Source organism: Dipteris shenzhenensis, chromosome 30 (genome assembly GCF_047967505.1).
Source record: "Dipteris shenzhenensis isolate YYH24624 ecotype China chromosome 30, Dip_SZ_1.0, whole genome shotgun sequence".
NCBI classification, from domain to species: domain Eukaryota; kingdom Viridiplantae; phylum Streptophyta; class Polypodiopsida; order Gleicheniales; family Dipteridaceae; genus Dipteris; species Dipteris shenzhenensis.
Window position 1 is genome coordinate 26,326,191 of NC_141625.1, and position 18,043 is coordinate 26,344,233.

At 44.1% G+C, this 18,043-nt stretch overlaps 1 protein-coding gene across 1 annotated transcript; it reads left to right on the forward strand.

Annotated features, from left to right (window-relative positions):
* Positions 1-1,339: 1,339 nt before the first annotated feature.
* LOC147881898 (uncharacterized) lies at positions 1,340-17,694 on the forward strand. The gene is made up of 5 exons (XM_087401910.1): positions 1,340-2,155; positions 2,262-4,687; positions 8,485-8,613; positions 16,512-16,534; positions 16,866-17,694. The coding sequence occupies exons 2-5, from the start codon at positions 2,610-2,612 to the stop codon at positions 17,489-17,491; spliced, it is 2,856 nt and encodes a 951-aa protein (XP_087258036.1). The 5' UTR covers positions 1,340-2,155; positions 2,262-2,609; the 3' UTR covers positions 17,492-17,694.
* The last annotated feature ends 349 nt before the right edge of the window (positions 17,695-18,043 follow it).

Consider the following 18,043-nt stretch of genomic DNA (forward strand, 5'->3'; position numbering starts at 1 on the left):
GACGAACTCCGCGACACAAAATTACCAAAAAATCGAACGTTTCCGAGGTTGCCCCCAATCGGATCCTCTCATCAGACACAAAGATCCATGCCACACAGTAGCAGATCGGCCTGCCTGATTGCTTGTGTCAGACAAATCACTCTGCATCATAGGGTTAGTGCCGCAGCTTGTGGTTTCTCAAAATAATACAAATCACCGCTCCAGGGACGCAGAAAGAAAGTTGTGACAGCTTGGAAATCTTGCTGCAGGAAGATTAAAAGAACTTTGCTGGGGCTGCGCAATCGATCTTTGCTAGTAAACGATTCGCTCAGAATTTGGAGCAAGGAATCGGGTCTCGGAGATCAAACTTCGGATTACAGGCGGTAAAAAATGCCCTGCGGGAAGGATTCTGTTGCAGGACGATGGAAGAACTTTGTTGGGCTGCGCAATCGATCTTTCCTCCACGAACGCAAGCATATGATTCGCTCAAAATTGAAGCACGGCATTCGTCTACCTTTTACACGCAGATGCTCTTTCTGTGTGCATTTTACCATCTGAACTTTTTGAGCTACGTCTCCATTGCATTTTACCATCTCAAGCTCTTCGAGACTGCATTTTACCATCTGGAAAATGCATCTGAACTGAGACTTTGAGCTCTTTCGACGAATCTGAACTAAAGACTCTGAGCTCTTCCCGTTTGCACGCAGATGGAAAGAGCTCAAAGTCGACATTCTAGACAGAAAGAGCTCAATTCAAATAGTAATTTTACCATCTGAACTTTTAAAATGCAGATGGAAAGAGCTCAGAGTCGAATTTCAAACAGTAAAGTGCAGATGGAAAAATCTCAAAGTCGAAATTCAAACAGTAAAATGGAGACAGAAAGAGCTCTGTTCAGATAGTAAAGTGCAGACTGAAAGAGCTCGAAGTGTTTCAATGCAGATGGAAAGAGCTCAAAGTCGAAATTCAAACGTTCAGAAAGATCTTTGTTGCCCGATGCACGTCGTGCCACGACCCGGCGAGTCAGCAGATCAAAATTGGAGTAGAGTGGCCAGCCATCCATGTCTTGGAGCATATAATAATCTGATCCCCGATCTTTTCCGATGCAACACCGTTGCAGTCACACAAATTCCACTCGTAGCCAACGGGTCAGACCATCCCAGTTAGGAGTTCGACAGCTCGATGCGTGACACGCCAATCCCGTCCGGAGCGCGACATGGTGATTTTGAATGTTTTTGTCGAGGCCAGATTGTCACTGAAAATGGATCGACGGTAGACTTTCTCGCGTCGAGCGATCGCAGGATTGGGCTTGCTGGTGCCTATGCATCCAAGAGAAGAATTACGCAGCGAGACGGAACTCCCCAGCCAATCACGCCAATGCAGAATTGACAGATGAAAAGGGGATGGTCAAGTTGCAATGTTGCAGGCTACGCGGTGAGGGAAAAGTCGGAAGAGAGATTAAAAGGGGACGGTGGTGAAGGTGAGATGCTGCAAGCTGATAAATTTTGCGCTGCGCGTCGAAGGAACTGTAAGTAGAGGGTAGACTGAGCGAGAGTAATGGGCGTAAAGGGAGCGAGGAAAGGGAAGTAAAGGCGTCGTGCAGGGGTTGGATTTGCTGAACAGGCGATGGAAGCAGCTGCAGCAAATGCGAGGTAATGGAGCTTGATGAGAGTAAAGAGCTCAGGAGCAGTTGATGTTGGAGCTTAAGAGCGAAGAAACTTCCGATGAGAGGACAGGGGGCGCGGAAGCAAAATCAATCGAGCAACCAGATTCGGAAGGAGGCGCCATCGACGGAAGAAATTCCGGAGAACGAAGCCAAGGATGAATTTAAGAGCTCACCAACCTCGATTCTGATGGTCGCTCGTCAACAGCTCCGCAATCTTCACCTCTCTCTCATCAATAGGTGTCGTTGAGAGCTCCAACGGCGATTGCCCGGTTGAGAAGGAGCAGCAAAATCAGGAAAGTTCTGTCATGAGCAGCGACAGCGATCGGAACAGCTGGGAAATGCAAAAAGTGGAGCTGAATTGGTATCCCAGGTTTCGATCGGCGGTGAGTTGCGACTTGATTGCCGGTACGGCAGAGGCGGGGGAACGATTCTGAGGTAGGATTGTGAGAAATTGCGACGAGTTTCAAGGTCGTTGATGGTGAGGATGCAATTCGAGCAAGCATGCAAGGCGCGGTGAGTAGTATCGGACGGATTGTTCCGAGGTGAGAAAGTTCAGAGAGGAGAAATTTAGCAGAAGATTGTTCCAATGTCTGAATTTGTTGCTGCTAATCGATCGCAGGAAGTGCGAAATATGCACGACAGAGCTGGAATTTCATCGTCCGACGTGTGATTTGTTGCTGCTAATCCAGATGTAGCCGGAGATTGTGGTCGCTGCGGTTGGTTGATCAACGCAAGGAGTGGAACATTTGGACGACGATGCTGGAAATTCGAGATTTCGCAGACGATATTCGGACGGAAATTCATCGTCCAACGACGGATTTGTTGCTACATCTCGTTCCTGCGGATGGTTGTTGATCAACGGAACGAGTGCAAAATTGGAACCAGAATGCCGGAAACGCATCGTCCAACGCCGGAATCGTTGATGCAAATCGAATCTATGTAGCAGGAGATTGCACGGCTGCTGCGGATGGTTGATCAACGGAAGGAGTACAAAATCTGGACGAAGATGCCGGAAATCCGTCGTGCAACGACGGATGTATTGCTGCGAATCTTACTGTGGTGGATACTACTGAGTGCTTCGGTGGAAGCAATCCCGAAATCGATCAAGGGAGTATCATCAACATCATCAACAGAAATCTCAAGCTTCGGAGCGTCATCAAAATCTCCGGCAAAAATCAACAGCTCAGAGGCTGCAGTTTTGTTGAATCTGCGATCGTCGTTGAGCATTCGGAGCAGGTACTGGCCTCGGCGAGCAGATCCGTGCTCGGCATGGATTGGAATCGGCTGCGAGAACGGAAATGTTGTTTCCATCGTCTTGACAAATCTCCGACGGACTTCATTCGGTGCTTCCGATCCTTCATTTTCTCTCCTCCCTCTCCAGAATTTGACACACCTCCGTCTCCTCAATTCTTCCGGCTTTCCCCTCCCCGGTAGCATCCCTGATTGGTTTGGATCCCTCCCTCGTCTTCAAATCCTCGATTTCTCTTCCTCTTCCTTGTCCTCCTCCCTCCCTCCCTCCCTCGCCCATCTTTCCCTCCTCCAGATCTTCATCCTCTCTCGTAACAATCTCTCCGGTCATATTCCCTCCTCTTTCGCAAACCTCACCAATCTCATCACCCTCGACCTCTCGTCCAACTCCTTCGTCGGCTCCATCCCCCTTGCTCTGCTCCACCTTCACAACCTTGAGACGATGAATCTCAGCCACAACCAGCTCGTTGGAGCGATACCAGTCGGCCTCGGAAGCTTGCCCAAGCTGCAGTCCTTAACGTTGGCCGATAATCAACTAGAGGGGACTATACCTGCTCAGCTCGGTAATCTTTCTGCTCTACGCAGCCTCGATCTCAGTTCCAATGCTCTTTCCGGTCCCATCCCTGTTGAGCTAGGAAGATTGCCGTTTCTGGACTCTCTCAACTTATCTAAAAATTCTCTCAACGAGACCATACCTGCACAGCTTTCAAATTGCACAAGCCTTCAGATTCTGTCCTTGCATCAGAATTCTTTTACAGGGCCACTACCTTCCTCGTTTGCCTCGCTGAGGAATTTGACTTCTCTTAGTCTCTTCTCCAATAATTTTACAGGTATGTTGCCAGCAGACTTATCAGGTTTTGTGCAAGTCGAGGAACTTCTACTCTCTCGCAACCTCTTTTATGGCACGATACCGTTTGTGCCTGCAAAGCTGTCTAAAATTAGCAAGTTGGACCTCTCCAACAATTACTTCGAAGGGAATTTGCCAGCACCGTTTATTCCAGGGGCTCTGTTGGATGAGAATTGTTTCTCAGGTCAAGCAAGACAACGCAACCTAAGCACCTGCAGGAAATTTTATTCTGACAGAGGGCTTACTTTCCAAGGAACGATCGAAGCTTCTTCCCCATTGAGTGTGCAAGTCCCCATAAGCGCTTCAAAAGGGCAAGGAAATCATGTGGGACCTGTATTAGGAGGGGTATTTGGAGGTCTGGCTTTTGTGTTTCTCATCATGATGTTGATGTACTTTGTGCGAAAACGAGAGAAAACCATGGAATCAGGTCAGGGTGGCAGTGTAGCTACTTCTACAAAGGGTGGACGACAGCCATTTAGCGGTAACATTTCCGTCAATTTACTGTGCGTTGGAGATACCTTTTCATATGCTCAATTGCAACAAGCAACAGCAGAATTCAGTTCTTCCAATTTAATAAAGGCGGGCCACACAGGAGACCTGTACCAAGGTCTCCTAGAAGGATTACATATTGTGGTGAAAAGGATAGAACCTGGCAAGTTTAAGAAAGATGGCTATCTTGCTGAGCTGGAGCTGTTTGGAAAGGCTTCTCACACAAGGTTGGTCCCTCTTTTGGGTCACTCCCTTGAAAGGGAGGATGAAAAACTTCTGGTCTACAAGTACATGCCGGGTCGAGATCTCGGATTTTCTCTACAACAGAGGAGAATTGAAGGCATGCATTCAGAAGAAACATTACAGTCACTGGATTGGATAACCCGGTTAAAAATCGCCATTGGAGCTGCTGAAGGTTTGACTTACCTTCATCATGAGTGCACACCAGCCCTGGTGCATCGGTAAGCTTTGCTTGAAGCCTCCATGTTAAAATGTTGCTTTCACGAATTTGCAGGACATTAAACATTACGAAAATTGAAATCAAGGGTGTATCCATGATGGCTGTGGTCTTGGTTTATTCCTTTTGCCCTTATAAAGGGGAAGGGGGATTTTTTGTGTTCCTTAATTTAATTATAAACTTTCACTTAACAGAATGCAACTAGTCGGATCAATATGTTTTGTGGATGCAAACTTGTCTCACTTTTCCTCCCATATGTTGTGTTGTTATACTTTTGTGAAGTCTTGTGACTTGGAGGACTACAGGTCATAAAAGGATTTTGTGGTGTCCAGGTGCCGTAAGGTCTACTGCTGCTATTCACGACATTAATTCTGCTCACAGTCCCAAGCGCTGGCATAAAGCTTTTCAGCCAGCTAGTTGTTCTTGGGATTTGTCCAATTTTATCGAAAGCATATCAAAGGATATTTCGAAATAGTATCGCCATTGACTGATCTGACCTCAGATAAAGTACCTTTTATATGGGGACAGAATCAACGTGAAAGTTTTAACACCATAAAATAAGCTGTGGTCTTAGGATTGGTGTTAAAAATAGTTGATCCCCAGAAACCGTTTCTCCTTGAAACTGATGCAGGTGGCATTGCGGTAGGAGCAGTTCTCCTCCAAGAGGGAAGGCCAGCAGCCTTTGAAAGCAAGAAGCTTTCTCCCTCTCAACGAAATCAGCCAACTCATGAATTAGAGTTGTATGCTGTTATCCATGCTCTGAAAACATGGAGACATTATTTATATGGATCAGAGTTTTATGTTGATGTTGATCATGATACTCTGAAACATTTTTGTAAACAACCTGACTTAAGAGGCCACCAAGCTAGGTGGGCAGAACTCATGCAAAAGACGATTCAGTACCGAAGAGGGAAGGATAATAAAGTTGCTGATGCGTTGTCACGCATTATGCATGGTATGAGTTTCACGGTATTAGAGAGTGCTCTAATGACCGAATTTAAAGAAACTCAAAGAGTAGACAAGTTCGTCTAGAGCCTTTGGCCCATGTGCGGGACATCCAGGAGTCAAGAAAACATATGATCTCGTGAAATGCGTTGTCACGCATTATGCATAATATGAGTTTCACGGTATTAGAGAGTGCTCTAATGACCGAATTTAGGGAAACTGAAAGAGTAGACGAGTTCGTCCAGAGCCTTTGGCCCATGTGTAGGACATTCAGGAGTCGAGAAAACATATGATCTCGTGAAGCGAGATTTCTTTTGGCTGAAAATGAAAAAACATATTCATGAATATGTGACACGTTTTTTGTGTCAGGTAAGTAAGGCAGAGCGGGTGAAGCTACCTGGACTTTTACAACCTTTGGAAATACCACTAGGTAGGTGGGAGAGCATTTCCATGGACTTTATTACAGGCGTGCCTACGACACAAGGTGGATATGATTCTCTCCTTGTGGTAGTTGATCGTCTTACCAAGATGGCTCACTTCATTCCAACTAGAGAGTCTGTTAGTGTCCCGCAAGTGGCGGATTTGTTTATTAAACATATATTTCATTTGCATGGATTACCCGAATCCATAGTGTCAGACAGGGATGTCAAATTTACCAGTCATTTTTGGACTGCAGTGTTTGAGACACTAAGGACTGAGTTGGGAATCAGTAGTGGGGAACATCCAGAAACGGATGGTCAGATGGAAAGAATCAACCAAATTTCAGAGGATATGCTTAGAGCATATGTGTCATTGAGGCAACATACATGGGACAAGTGGTTGCCATTGTTAGAATTTGCCTACAATGATAGAAAACATTCCTCTGCAGGATTCAGTCCGTTTGAGCTGAACTACGGTTATAGACCAGCGAATCCAACTACAGTTGGAGTACCTTAAAAAGTGCCTAGTGCCGCGAACTTTGTGGTTCAGATGCGGAAGATGCTAGCACTTGTGAGAGCTAACATCCGCCAAGCTATGGATAGAGCTAAGGCTTATGCGGATGAAAACAGATCCGTTAGAGAACTTAAGGAAGGAGAAAACGTTTTTCTCAGAGCTCCTTCGCACTTTAAGTCTTTGACTGCAGGAGAGTGTGCTAAGTTATCACCCCGATATTGTGGAATGTGGTTAATTCTAAAAAGAATAGGCAAAGTAGCCTATAAATTAGAATTACCACAGGGTTGTAAGGTGCACCTAGTGTTTCATGTTTCTCGCTTAAAGAAATTTTTGCATACATGTGACTTACTAATTGAGGGTGTTGTTTTGTTTCAGGAGATAGAGGATAATGCAGGATGCAAACCAACAAGAATCCTGGACCGAGGAACGATGGAAGTACGCAATCGGAAGATACCCACAGTGTTGGTTGCATGGCATGGTTTACCTCGATCAGAAGCTACCTGGGAATCCGTATACCAGTTACGGAGAGTGTTCCTAGACTTTATCATCGAGGACGCTGATGCCTGAAGAGGGAAGGAATGTTGCGCTCAAGTTGAGGCAACATGACCTCGGAAGGGTCGGTTGACATTTTCCTTTAAAGGATCAATGTTTGTATTATATTTTTTTGGGCTTTACGTAAATGATCAGAAAGGAATCAAGGTCAAGGTCCTGGGTGAGGGTGACATGGCACAAGACTAGGTGGATCTAAGGCTAAGGGGTCTAAATGCATTAAATGTGCCAAGGGGCAAATGATTTCAATGATATCCCAAGAGAGGGGTAAATGATGCATTTAGGAGGTACCCTAAAATGTAGACATGTGGCATACTAGATCTATCTAGGGAATTGGGGCTCGTTGGAATTTGGCAAGCAGGATCTTTCACGTAAGAGTTGATTCTGTGAGCTTGCTACCATCGAGGTTGGCTGGGAGGAAAGTATGTGCCTATGCCCGTGATTGTGAAGAGAAAGTTAGGTGTTAAATGTTTTCATGTAATATAGGTAGTGCACTGCAATTTAGTCATGGGAGGCAAGGAGTTCGGCCTGCAGCCACCCTTGCCAACATGTTGCATGATATCATCTGCGACTTGGGAGTGCGGCATAGAGGAATCTAGGAAGACTATCAATAGGCACCAACATTTTTGCAAGGAATAGCTGCAAGCATCTTCCACGCTCATAGATCATGGAATCCATTGATTGTATAGCCACCCACCCTGGTCGTTGGCACCTGTTTTGAGACACTTTAGACAGTGAACTCAAGTCCTGAGAAGCAAGTTGCATAGCAGCCAGCCACCCTCCTTTAGTTTCAACCAAGAAGTGGATGCATTAGCTGTTATGGGCAAGCATTATACGGCAAGAAAAAATGGAGGAAAGGATTTGTGAAGGATCTCTCCTTGCCATAAGTTGGGTATTTTGGCTTCTTGGCTTACACATAACCTGCTTTAATGTAAGGTGTGTTCAATGAAGGACTTACATTCACATGGTAGATAACAGAGTAGACGTGGTTGCTTAAGAAAATGAGAAATTTTTTAGTTAGGTGTAGCTCATAAGTACCTTTACGGTTTTGTACATAATTATAGCTCATTAATGCACTTTGCTTACCCCCAAAAAGTTGTCATCAGTTCTTGCACTTTTTAAAATGGTTTTGTACATGATTTTAGCTCATTAATGCACTTTTGTAATCCCCAAAAATTGTCATCAGTCCTTGTACTATATTGAATTCTATGTAAGTTGATAGAAATTTCAGGAGGATATGTAGCACGAACTTCATCTTCCTGTGGCATCTGCATGAAAGATTTGTGTTAAAGATTTTGATATAGTATGCATGCTTGAATGTATAATCCTTCAGCCTATTCTTACCCAGACATTTGGAATGCTAAATAACTGCAGGGATATTCAAGCGAGTAGCATTCTCCTTGATGATAAGTTTGAGGTGAGACTGGGAAGCTTGACAGAAACCTGTGCAGCCGTGGGGGAAGCACACCATGGAGTCATTTCCCGCATTCTTCGCAGACCACAGTAAGTACGACAAGATCAGGGAGCCTCCCTATTTTTAATGTATTATCTGAAAACGTGTGCATTTGCATAAAATTAGGCAATCTATACAATTTAAATAGGCAATATAAGATAGCTTTTTATCCTTGTGTGAAGCTGCTTAAACATCACTTTTGTGACCCTGCCCTGAGTTAAGCATTTAGCCTGCTCCATTTGTTAATAATAATCAGAAGCAACATGGAGCTAAGGCTTCATATGATTGATTAAAGATTCTTATGAAATCTGTTGTATCATGTGATACTCTGCTAACTTGGAGCTCTGTCCTTTGTAGATGTTATTTACTGTTGCATCTGGCACGTAGTATGCTCTCCCCCAAGGCTTGTGTATTGCTTCTTTTGTTTTCCTTTTTATGCAAATGTCCCTAATATGCAGTAGAGAAAGGAGAGAAACTCGTTTGTGTCTAGCCATTTTGTATGTGACATGCTTTTGGCTAGGGCTAAAGCCTAATAGATAGTGTTCCGGAAATAGTAGAACATGGAAGAAGTTGGCTCCTGAAAGACTGGCTGGTTCGTCTTTCCATAGAGTCCAGAGTTCCCATTATTGAACCCATGTGAAAAAAAGATCAAACTCCGCCCTCCGTGGGTGAATATCAAAGATCCAAAAAAGCTTGCCAAAGCAAGTGGTGGGAAAGTTGGCTTGGAGGCGCTGCTGAAGAAATACAGTACCATCATCACGAAGTACATCATCAACCAAAGTAATCCCTTTTGATGAAATAAAATATGAGTGCTTGGGTTCCTGCAAAGTAAGGGGTTGATCAAACGCCTTTGACCAATGCAAACTCTCAGCATGCAGGGAATTCCCATCCAGAAAGTCACGGCCATGCCACTCAAGATGAGAAAGAATCCAAGCCACTCACTTTTTTTGGTGAAAGAAAATTTTCATTAAAAAACATTTACATTCATAGTTGTTCCAATGTGGAACAACTACTACTCATATGAAAAAAGTAAGAACCAAAAGCAGTAAAATCTGCTCCAGTAAAGAACAACTAGTACAAAGGAGCTAAAAACACTCAAAAAACACTTCTTGCTAGATCGCCGAAAGGTCTCCCATTCAATGTGCATCCTGCAGAGAGCAAAGCAGGGAGGAACGTAAAGGAAGAAAGTCACAGGCAATTGGACAAGTCCAGAGTAGATGAAGGGCCGTCTCCCTCGGATGTGAACAAGATGGGCAATGCGAAGATGTAATGTGCCTAGCAGCCAAGTAAGAACCCATTGGCAAAACACCAACCAAACATTGCCATAAGAAAAGTCGTTGTCTAAGTGGGAGCTTACTGTTCCAAATACGGCCAAGACACACCTTCCACCAAGCAAGTGTTTGTCAAGATGCCAGATAGAGTGACCCCGCTCATGAATCCATGGCTGCAGTAGAAGGAGATGATAAGCTTTCTTGGCTGCTAGATCGGCAAAGGAGAATGAAGGATAACCTGGAATGCCTCGATCGAATGTCCAATCTAGAAGAGAAAGATTTGTAAACAAATGGGGAAGTGCCTGGAAAGGAAGTAACATGGAAGTGAGAATATGCTAGATAAGCGTATGATGCACACCCAAAGAGAAATGTGTCTAGGCATGTGGAAAAGAAAGAGTAAGACCATTGTCATCCACAACGTCAGCCACTGTGGGGATACCCAGTTGATGTAGAAAGTAGGCCTTTCTAGGCTGAAGATGAGTCAATGGCGGATCAAAGACCCTACTCCAATGAATACTCTGCAAGCAGAGATCTGCAAGCAGAGGATATTTCTAGGATCCGGGGATGGCCATACAAATGCAAGTGCTCTAGTAGAGACTGCCAATCCCGAAGGAGGCGAGTAGAAAATGGACAGCCAGGAATAGTACCATGCAGATGCCCAAAGATAATAGTGACAGAGCTGGAATCCACCGTCCAAAAGCATCAGTACGAAGAGAAGCAAACATACAAGAGAGCATAAGAGTCCATGGCTGATGTTGCTCTAGGAATGTAAGAAAAAGTGTAGCCTTGCGAGCTAACACGAGTGTGAATATTTAAGATGTTTAAACCCCCATGCATCTTGGGCGAACAGACATAGTTGTACTTCAGTTAACGAGCCGTCTTACGATCCATTTTAGTGCACCAAAGGTTTTCCATTGCCCTGGATATGAATTTCTGAATATCTGTAAAAGACCAAGGGATCAACAGCAAATGAAATTGCACACAGGCCATTATAATATACTGGACTATTCAAAGGTGAACATGCAATGGCCATGGATATGAATTTCTGAATATCTGTAAAAGACCAAGGGATCAACAGCAAATGAAATTGCACACAGGCCATTATAATATACTGGACTATTCAAAGGTGAACATGCAATGGCCATGTGGAGAGCTTCCAATAATCTATTTTTTGAAAGACCTTTTGTACCCATAGCCTTTCTTGTGGTAGGGAAATATGCCAACCAATGGGATAGCCCAAATGATGGACAATCTGATCAGCAGGAAAAATCAGCTCAGGCCATAAAATGCTGTGCCAATAACTTGCATGGAGAGGAAGGAGTTTGGATCTTGCAAAGTTCACTTTTAATCCAGCTGCAAGGCCAAATGAGTGAAGAGCTTGCATAATATGGGGAATATCCGAAGCAGAATTTCTGAGAAAAAAGAAAGAATCACTCGCATAGGTCTGGCTGACAACAGGAGTAGCTCCAAAAATATTAATGCCGTGCAAACACTGGCGAGAAACCAAATCATCCATATGCATCAGGAGTGGATGGCAAGAAACAGAGCACTGAGTGGACATCCTTGACGGACAGGGCACCCTAATGACCATGAAGAGGAAAGAGCATAAGACAGAAGGTAGGATGCCGTGCCACCATCATAAAGCCAGTAAACCACCCTTTGCATCTTATGCCCAAAACCCAATCTCTGCATGACATTTCCAAAGAGATCCCATCTGACCGTATCAAATATTTTTCAATGTCTATCTGCATGATCAGAACATCCTGATGTGTGTATTTGGCATATTCAATACCAATATAAGTATTTGCAGGCACAAATCCATATTGTGCAGGATGCAAGACTCTATGTAGGATATGTAACACTAGCAGTTTAGAAATGATCTTGTAAATGATAGGCATCAAGGTAATTGGCCTCCAACCAGATAGATGCTAACATAGAGACTTCTTTGGAACCAAACACAGCAAACCTTTTTTCCAAGAAGAGGGCAATGCACCATGTAGCGAATCATGATGGATCATGTGTAAGAGGAGGACTGATTTGATCCCAAAATTCAGCAAAGAATTCCACTATGAGGCCATCCTAGCCTGGGGTTTGGAATGCTCCAATTTGGCCAATGCCCCTTTAAGTTCAGCATCTGTAAATGGCAATTCTAGTGAATATGCCTCTTCAGAAGATAGGAGCGGATGGACATGTTGAAGAAAAACATTTTGAGCGGCAAGCTGAGCAGATAGAGAGGGAAAAGGAGCAACAAATAAATCCACAAAATAATGTTAGAATTCATGCCCCCTCCCTGCCCCCCCAACACACACACACACTTTTTTTTAATAGTGAAATCATATATTTCTGTGTGGGAAACCTCAAAAAGAGGAGAAAAATCCACCATGAAGTACAAAAGTTAAAAGATTACAAGTATGCTTCTGAGAGAAACCTTAGAAGTCTGCCAGAAAATATTAAAAACTGATTACAAGTCACTTGGAGGAGGATCAAGTAAAATATCCTCTAAAGTTAGCTTGCACAAAACCATGTAACGGAGTGGCATCACCATCAATAAAACAAAGTTGCTTTTTGCCCTTGTGGTTCTTCTTAATATAAGCTGGCAACCGGAACTTTTGAACCACAGGATCAAAAACCTGTCTCAACCAAGGATGAAATTACTTGAGAGAAAAGGAAACATCTACAGCTGGAGATGAAAGGCCCTGTAAAGATGGCTGTACTGTAGCAGAGTTCTCAATCAAAGGAGGTTGAAGCTCCAAGGAGAAGGGAACATCTGCATCCTGAATATTTTTATCCTGAGCTGAAAAACATTCCAAAGTTTCCTCTACTGCAGGAAGTTGCTGAAGAGAAGAGGATTCCATGACATCTTGCATAACAACAAAACTTTCCGTTAGAGAGGAAGCATCCAACATTGCAACTTCGCTCTTGGAAATAGAAACAAAAGCAGCATCACAAGGAACAGGGTTGTAGTAATAGGATCCGGCACTGCCCAAACAACAAAAGGATTGGAATCTTTAACCGCCGTGTCTACCTGAACTCTTCTCCAAACCTTGGAGGGTTTAGCAAAATGCTTGACGTCCTATATGGTAGAAGAAGAGATAGGAACAGGAGGAACTAGAACTGGAGGATCAGAAGGCTTTTGAGCTGAAGCTGAAGAGCAAGGAGAAGGCCATACTCTAGCAAAATGGCCCCAAATGTCAACATTTATAAGAGGCATTAGGAAAGGAGGCAAAACGAAGTGGAATCCGGAGAGGGTGAGGCAGTCCAAAATCCACTTCCAAGCATGAAGGAATCAGCTGCTCCATATCCCAAAGAACACACACCCGTATATCTCTGCTTGTGACCAGAAAATCCTGCCTGGAAATGAAAAGAACACGGCTTAGCAGAGCTGCCAAAGACGGCACATGCTGAATAAGAGGAAGTGGCAAATCTTTGAGAGTAATTCAAACAAGACCAAAGCTAAGGAGTGATCAGGCTGGGTCAAATAAAGGATCCCAAGGCATAGCAACTGCAAAATGACTTGCCCCATGTACTCCACCCAAAGTAAGTGGAAAACAGTGTCCATTGAAGCACAATGCGCAAAATAAATCCCTTTCCCAAGAAAACATAAGATGTAATCTTGCCAACACCCACTGCGGCCGAAGACCAGGCTTGTAAATTGGACACTGTCATAACTCTCCCCATAAAATATAAACAAACACCAAGCTGTTGTTCGTGGCGAATGCTTTGAAGCAAGGGTTCAGGGGGGAGAGCTCGGCGTAAAGAACGTCCAACAGTGAAGGGCAAAAGCATTGAATCATCACACAATTGACAAAGCATATCTTTATGAAGAGGGGAAGGCTGAAGAATCAAACTTGGTTGCCTTCACCCCTTCAGAAATCAACGAAGACAGAGAGCCTCTTTTCTTCTTGCGAACATAGTGAAGGGCAGAAGAAGGAGAGCTCTCAGAAAGAGAAGGAATAGGGGAAGAAAAGAAGAGAGGGGCTGGAGCAAATGCAGACGGGGTAGATGCAGAGGGGCTGGAGGTGGAGACGGGCTGCAACGGGCTGTGTACAGACAGCAGAGGGATGGGAAAAGAAGAGGACGAGGGCTGTATGGAAAACGGAATGGACGGAGGCTGTACGGACTGCAGGAGAGGCACACACACACACATTTTTGGGTGAAATCCATGCGCCCTGTCCCATGAAGAGGGACAACCAATTACAAGCTCTCAAAAGATATCAAGAAGGTAGGATAATCTATATCCTGCGCATGTAGACAATCATACAATGATTGCCTTAAAGATGCCGGAAGAGCTGATGGATCACCAAAGACTTGATAGTAACGGTCTTTTCATAGAGTCCATAGTGCCCAATAATGAACCCAATAAAAGAAAACACACACACACACACACTTTTCTTTTTGTACAACTTTGCATTACCTCAGCTCTCATTGCTTCCTTACCAGGTCCTTCAAGAACCTGGAGTCTACTTGTCATTGCTGCCAACTGCAACTTTAGCTCTCGCACCTCTTGCTGTAGGAAAAAAATTTGTTCTTGTGGGCCAACGATGGGCCGGTTAAGGCCCCCTTGTTGGTATTTCTTCACATATGGAGAGGGTGTCAAGGCTGCCACTATTGAATAGAGAGTTCTGCTTGCTGAAGTCGAGGTTACAGGGAAGTGGATAGAGGGGGATTGGGAGGAGAAGTCAGGCTGTTCCACCTTAGCCATATCTAGGGTTACCCCGTGACTGAATGTAAGGCTCAGGGTAGGCTGCGGGTTCAGCCGGGCCGGGGGTTAGAGAAGGGAAGAAGTAGTTGCTGGGGCTATGAATTTAAAAAACTGGTTGAGTTGGAAGCTTCTTGTGAACTGAGGTTGGAAGTCAAATGCTGCGTAAGGTTGCTTATAGCCACCTTGAAAACCTAGCTGAAGTTGGACACGACGACTTGAAGACTGGATTGAATTTGAACGTGCGACCTTGGAGCTGTTTTCTACGGGCCACTTGAAAAGAGCTGCTGATGGTGCGCTGTTTTCTTGACAGTGAACAACAAACTTTTTTTGTTCGTGGTATGACCTGGTTCTTTTGCAACCATTGATAAGGAAGAACAAGGGCTATGGGTGACCTCTACATGTAGGCTTCTAACACATGAATGCACACTATCTACTGTCGGATTACACAAGTAGGATTAAAGACACACAGAGGGATGAGTCTGGCCTGGTGCAACGTAGGAGCCCAGCCAAAACTAGCAGCCTTTTTTTGCTCTTCCAACCCACACATGCTCCTCGCATAGTGACTCTACTCTTCCAACTCCTCCAAAACAACTCCTTAACAACCCCTCCTTGGCAGCTATGCAATGCCCTTCCTATATCCATATTCATAGGCTGTCAAAACGTGTCATTCCTGCATGCCCTTCAGTCAGCACAGTAGGTTTATAACACAAATGTATATAGGGAACTTGAAAGGGACTGGCAACAGATATGTTTTGTCAACACACCTTGCAACAAAAATTCATCGTTTACAAATTCTTCAAAACATCTACAACTCACACTATCTACTGTCGGCTTATACAAGCAGGAACAAAGACGAATTGGAAATCAAAGGTTGCTAGCTATTCAAGGCTTCTCAATAGTGCAAGCAATTAGAAAATTAACGACAATCCCTTCATTCGCTCATGCAGAGGGATGAGTCTAGCCTAGTGCAACATAGGTGCCCCAGCCTTCTCTCAATTCCCAAACCTAGCAGCCTTTATTTTCTATTCCAACCGACACATGCCAATAGCTCCTCGCAATAGCGATTCTACTCTTCCAACTCCTCCTTAACAACCCTTTCTTAGCAGCAATGCATGCCCTTCCTATATCCATATTCATAGGCCGTCAAAATGTGTCATTCTTGCATGCCCTTCAGTCAGCCCACCATGCATAAGATATAAGCACACATTGCTATTTATCCTCCTCTCTCATGTTGCTTGCTCCCATGTTGGGTCCCTGTTTTTTTGCTTCCTTGGAGCATTCTCTCATTCCTTTTCCCAGCCCCACCTGGATAATACAGTTGCGATTGCCTATCTCTCTCTCTCTCTCTCTCCACAATTCTGCACGTGCACCACTCTCACAGTTGAAGGAGTTCCATTTCGAGGTAGAAATTGTGAGGAAGTATGCGAGTACCATGGGAGTTTTTTGAGGCTCTCTCGCTCTCTTGCTCTCTCTCCCTTTTTTTTTGTTTTCTTTTTTTGGGAGGGGGGAGGGGGGGGGGGGGCATGTGTGCACAAATTTTAGGCTTGAACATGTGGATTGGATCAATGTGTGGAAATTTTAGGCTTGAGCATGTGGGACTGGACCATACCGAATGAAAAGGTCAATATCTGATTTCAATGTTTGGATATCTTGTACATGGGTAATGGATTGATTTTGACCTTGTTAACATGGGATGTTTCGTGTGTGTCTATATGTCTGTGTGTGGGTGTGTTGTGGTGGTGGGGGCGCCGCGGGTGGGGGGCAACAGCTATGGATAGGTTTTGTTGTTGATAATCTGATCTTCTTTAAATAGGCAAGCTTGATATCTGCAATAGTTATGCATACATGAAACCAGGATGGCTTCAGTACAGCTTTACAATATTGAGGGATATATTCATTGCTACTGTTGATCTTTGACGAGTGTACCAGATATCAGAGCATCTAATTGTGATTGTGTCTTTTTGTTTTGGACCAGGCCATCAGAGCAAGTTGAAGCAGGTGTGATTTAGTCTGTGCCTTCAAAACTTTGTCATGTTATATCTCTACAAATTACCAAGGAAGTGCGATTTCCTTTTTATTCTTGGTTTATGACAGCCTTTTAGTCTGTGCCTTAAGAAGAACTTTGTCATGTTCATCTCCACAGAAGCTACCAAGGAAGTGTGGTTTCCTTTTTATTGTTGGTTTATGACATCCCTTATAACTCAAGTTTTAAAACTTCATTTTTTATTTGAATTTTCAGATGGTCCTAGCGTCTTCTGTAAATGGCATTTTTTATTTTTTCCATCTTTCAACCTGCTGTGGAAATTAAGACATTTTAGGATTATTTCAGGTGCTTTGGTTCCAACTTGTGCGTATGATGTGTACTGCTTTGGCAAGGTGTTGTTGGAGCTTGTTTCTGGGAAAGTTGGAATAAGTGGCTCAACAGATCCTTCTACAGAGGCATGGCTTCAGTGGGCTTTAACGTTTATAAATATTTACGAGAAAGAGTCCATTAGCAAGATTGTCGATCCCTCTTTAATTGTTGATGAAGATCTGATGGAGGAGGTTTGGGCCATGGCCATTATAGCAAAGTCATGTCTTAACCCAAAGCCATCCAAGAGGCCACTGATGAGATATATTCTCAAGGCTTTAGAGAATCCTCTCAAGGTTGTCAGGGAGGATACATTAAATGGTTCACGTAGGTCACGTGCATCTTCTCATGGGTCATGGAATGCTGCATTTTTGGGGAGCTGGCGGCACAACTCATCAGAAGCGGTCATAATTCCTGGATCTTTAAGGGAGGAGTACTTGCAAAAGAACAATTCGAAGCAGCCAATGAATGGAGGCTCTCATGGAAGTGGTCAAGGTGAAGTTTCTCAGAGAAGGCCTGGATCAAGCGAGATCTTCCCTGAACCGGTGGATGACTCTGTGCTTTATGCACCAATCAACACAAATTCTGACAAACAGGATAGCTAGAATATTCTTTCCAAATAAGGTATTGCAGGCTCCCCATTTGTGGGCCTGCATGAAAATGAGAGGCTGTCATGTCATTCAGCATCCCCCCACCCCAAAAGTGTAAAAGAAAGCTCGGCTTTTAAAGTCATGGCTATTCCGTTTTCAGGCTGTGTTTGAAGTCTCGAATGTGTACATCCAACCAGTAAAAAAATATTTTGGGCACAGGCAAGATCCTTCTCTAGAAAAGGCTAAGGAGGCATCCCCCCATATTCTCGAAATTTCCAGTTGTATGAAAGCATGATTTAATAAGAGGTTTCATGTGATTTGCAGAATTTTCTTGTTTACATCCCTTATGACATAAACAATTCATTATTTGTCAGATATGAAGCTACAGGTGCGGTTCTAGGGAAGGGACCTTTTTATTCTATGTTCTCTACATGCCCTTGTTTGGCACGTCATTGCTTTGTTGCTCTTCGCCCCTTTATACCCCTGAGAAAGGTGAAAGGGTGGCAGGTGAGGTAAATTCTGCACTTTTGTTGGGCTTTTGCTGTGTAACATGGCGAGTCCAGTCTG

Excerpts from the sequence above, each read along its gene's own strand:
- LOC147881898 (XM_087401910.1), top strand. The coding sequence starts at position 2,610 with ATGGTTGATCAACGGAAGGAGTACAAAATCTGGACGAAGATGCCGGAA. Across the intron at positions 8,614-16,511 it reads CGCATTCTTCGCAGACCACA|GCCATCAGAGCAAGTTGAAG; the intron begins GTAAGTACGACA and ends GTTTTGGACCAG. Across the intron at positions 16,535-16,865 it reads ATCAGAGCAAGTTGAAGCAG|GTGCTTTGGTTCCAACTTGT; the intron begins GTGTGATTTAGT and ends GGATTATTTCAG.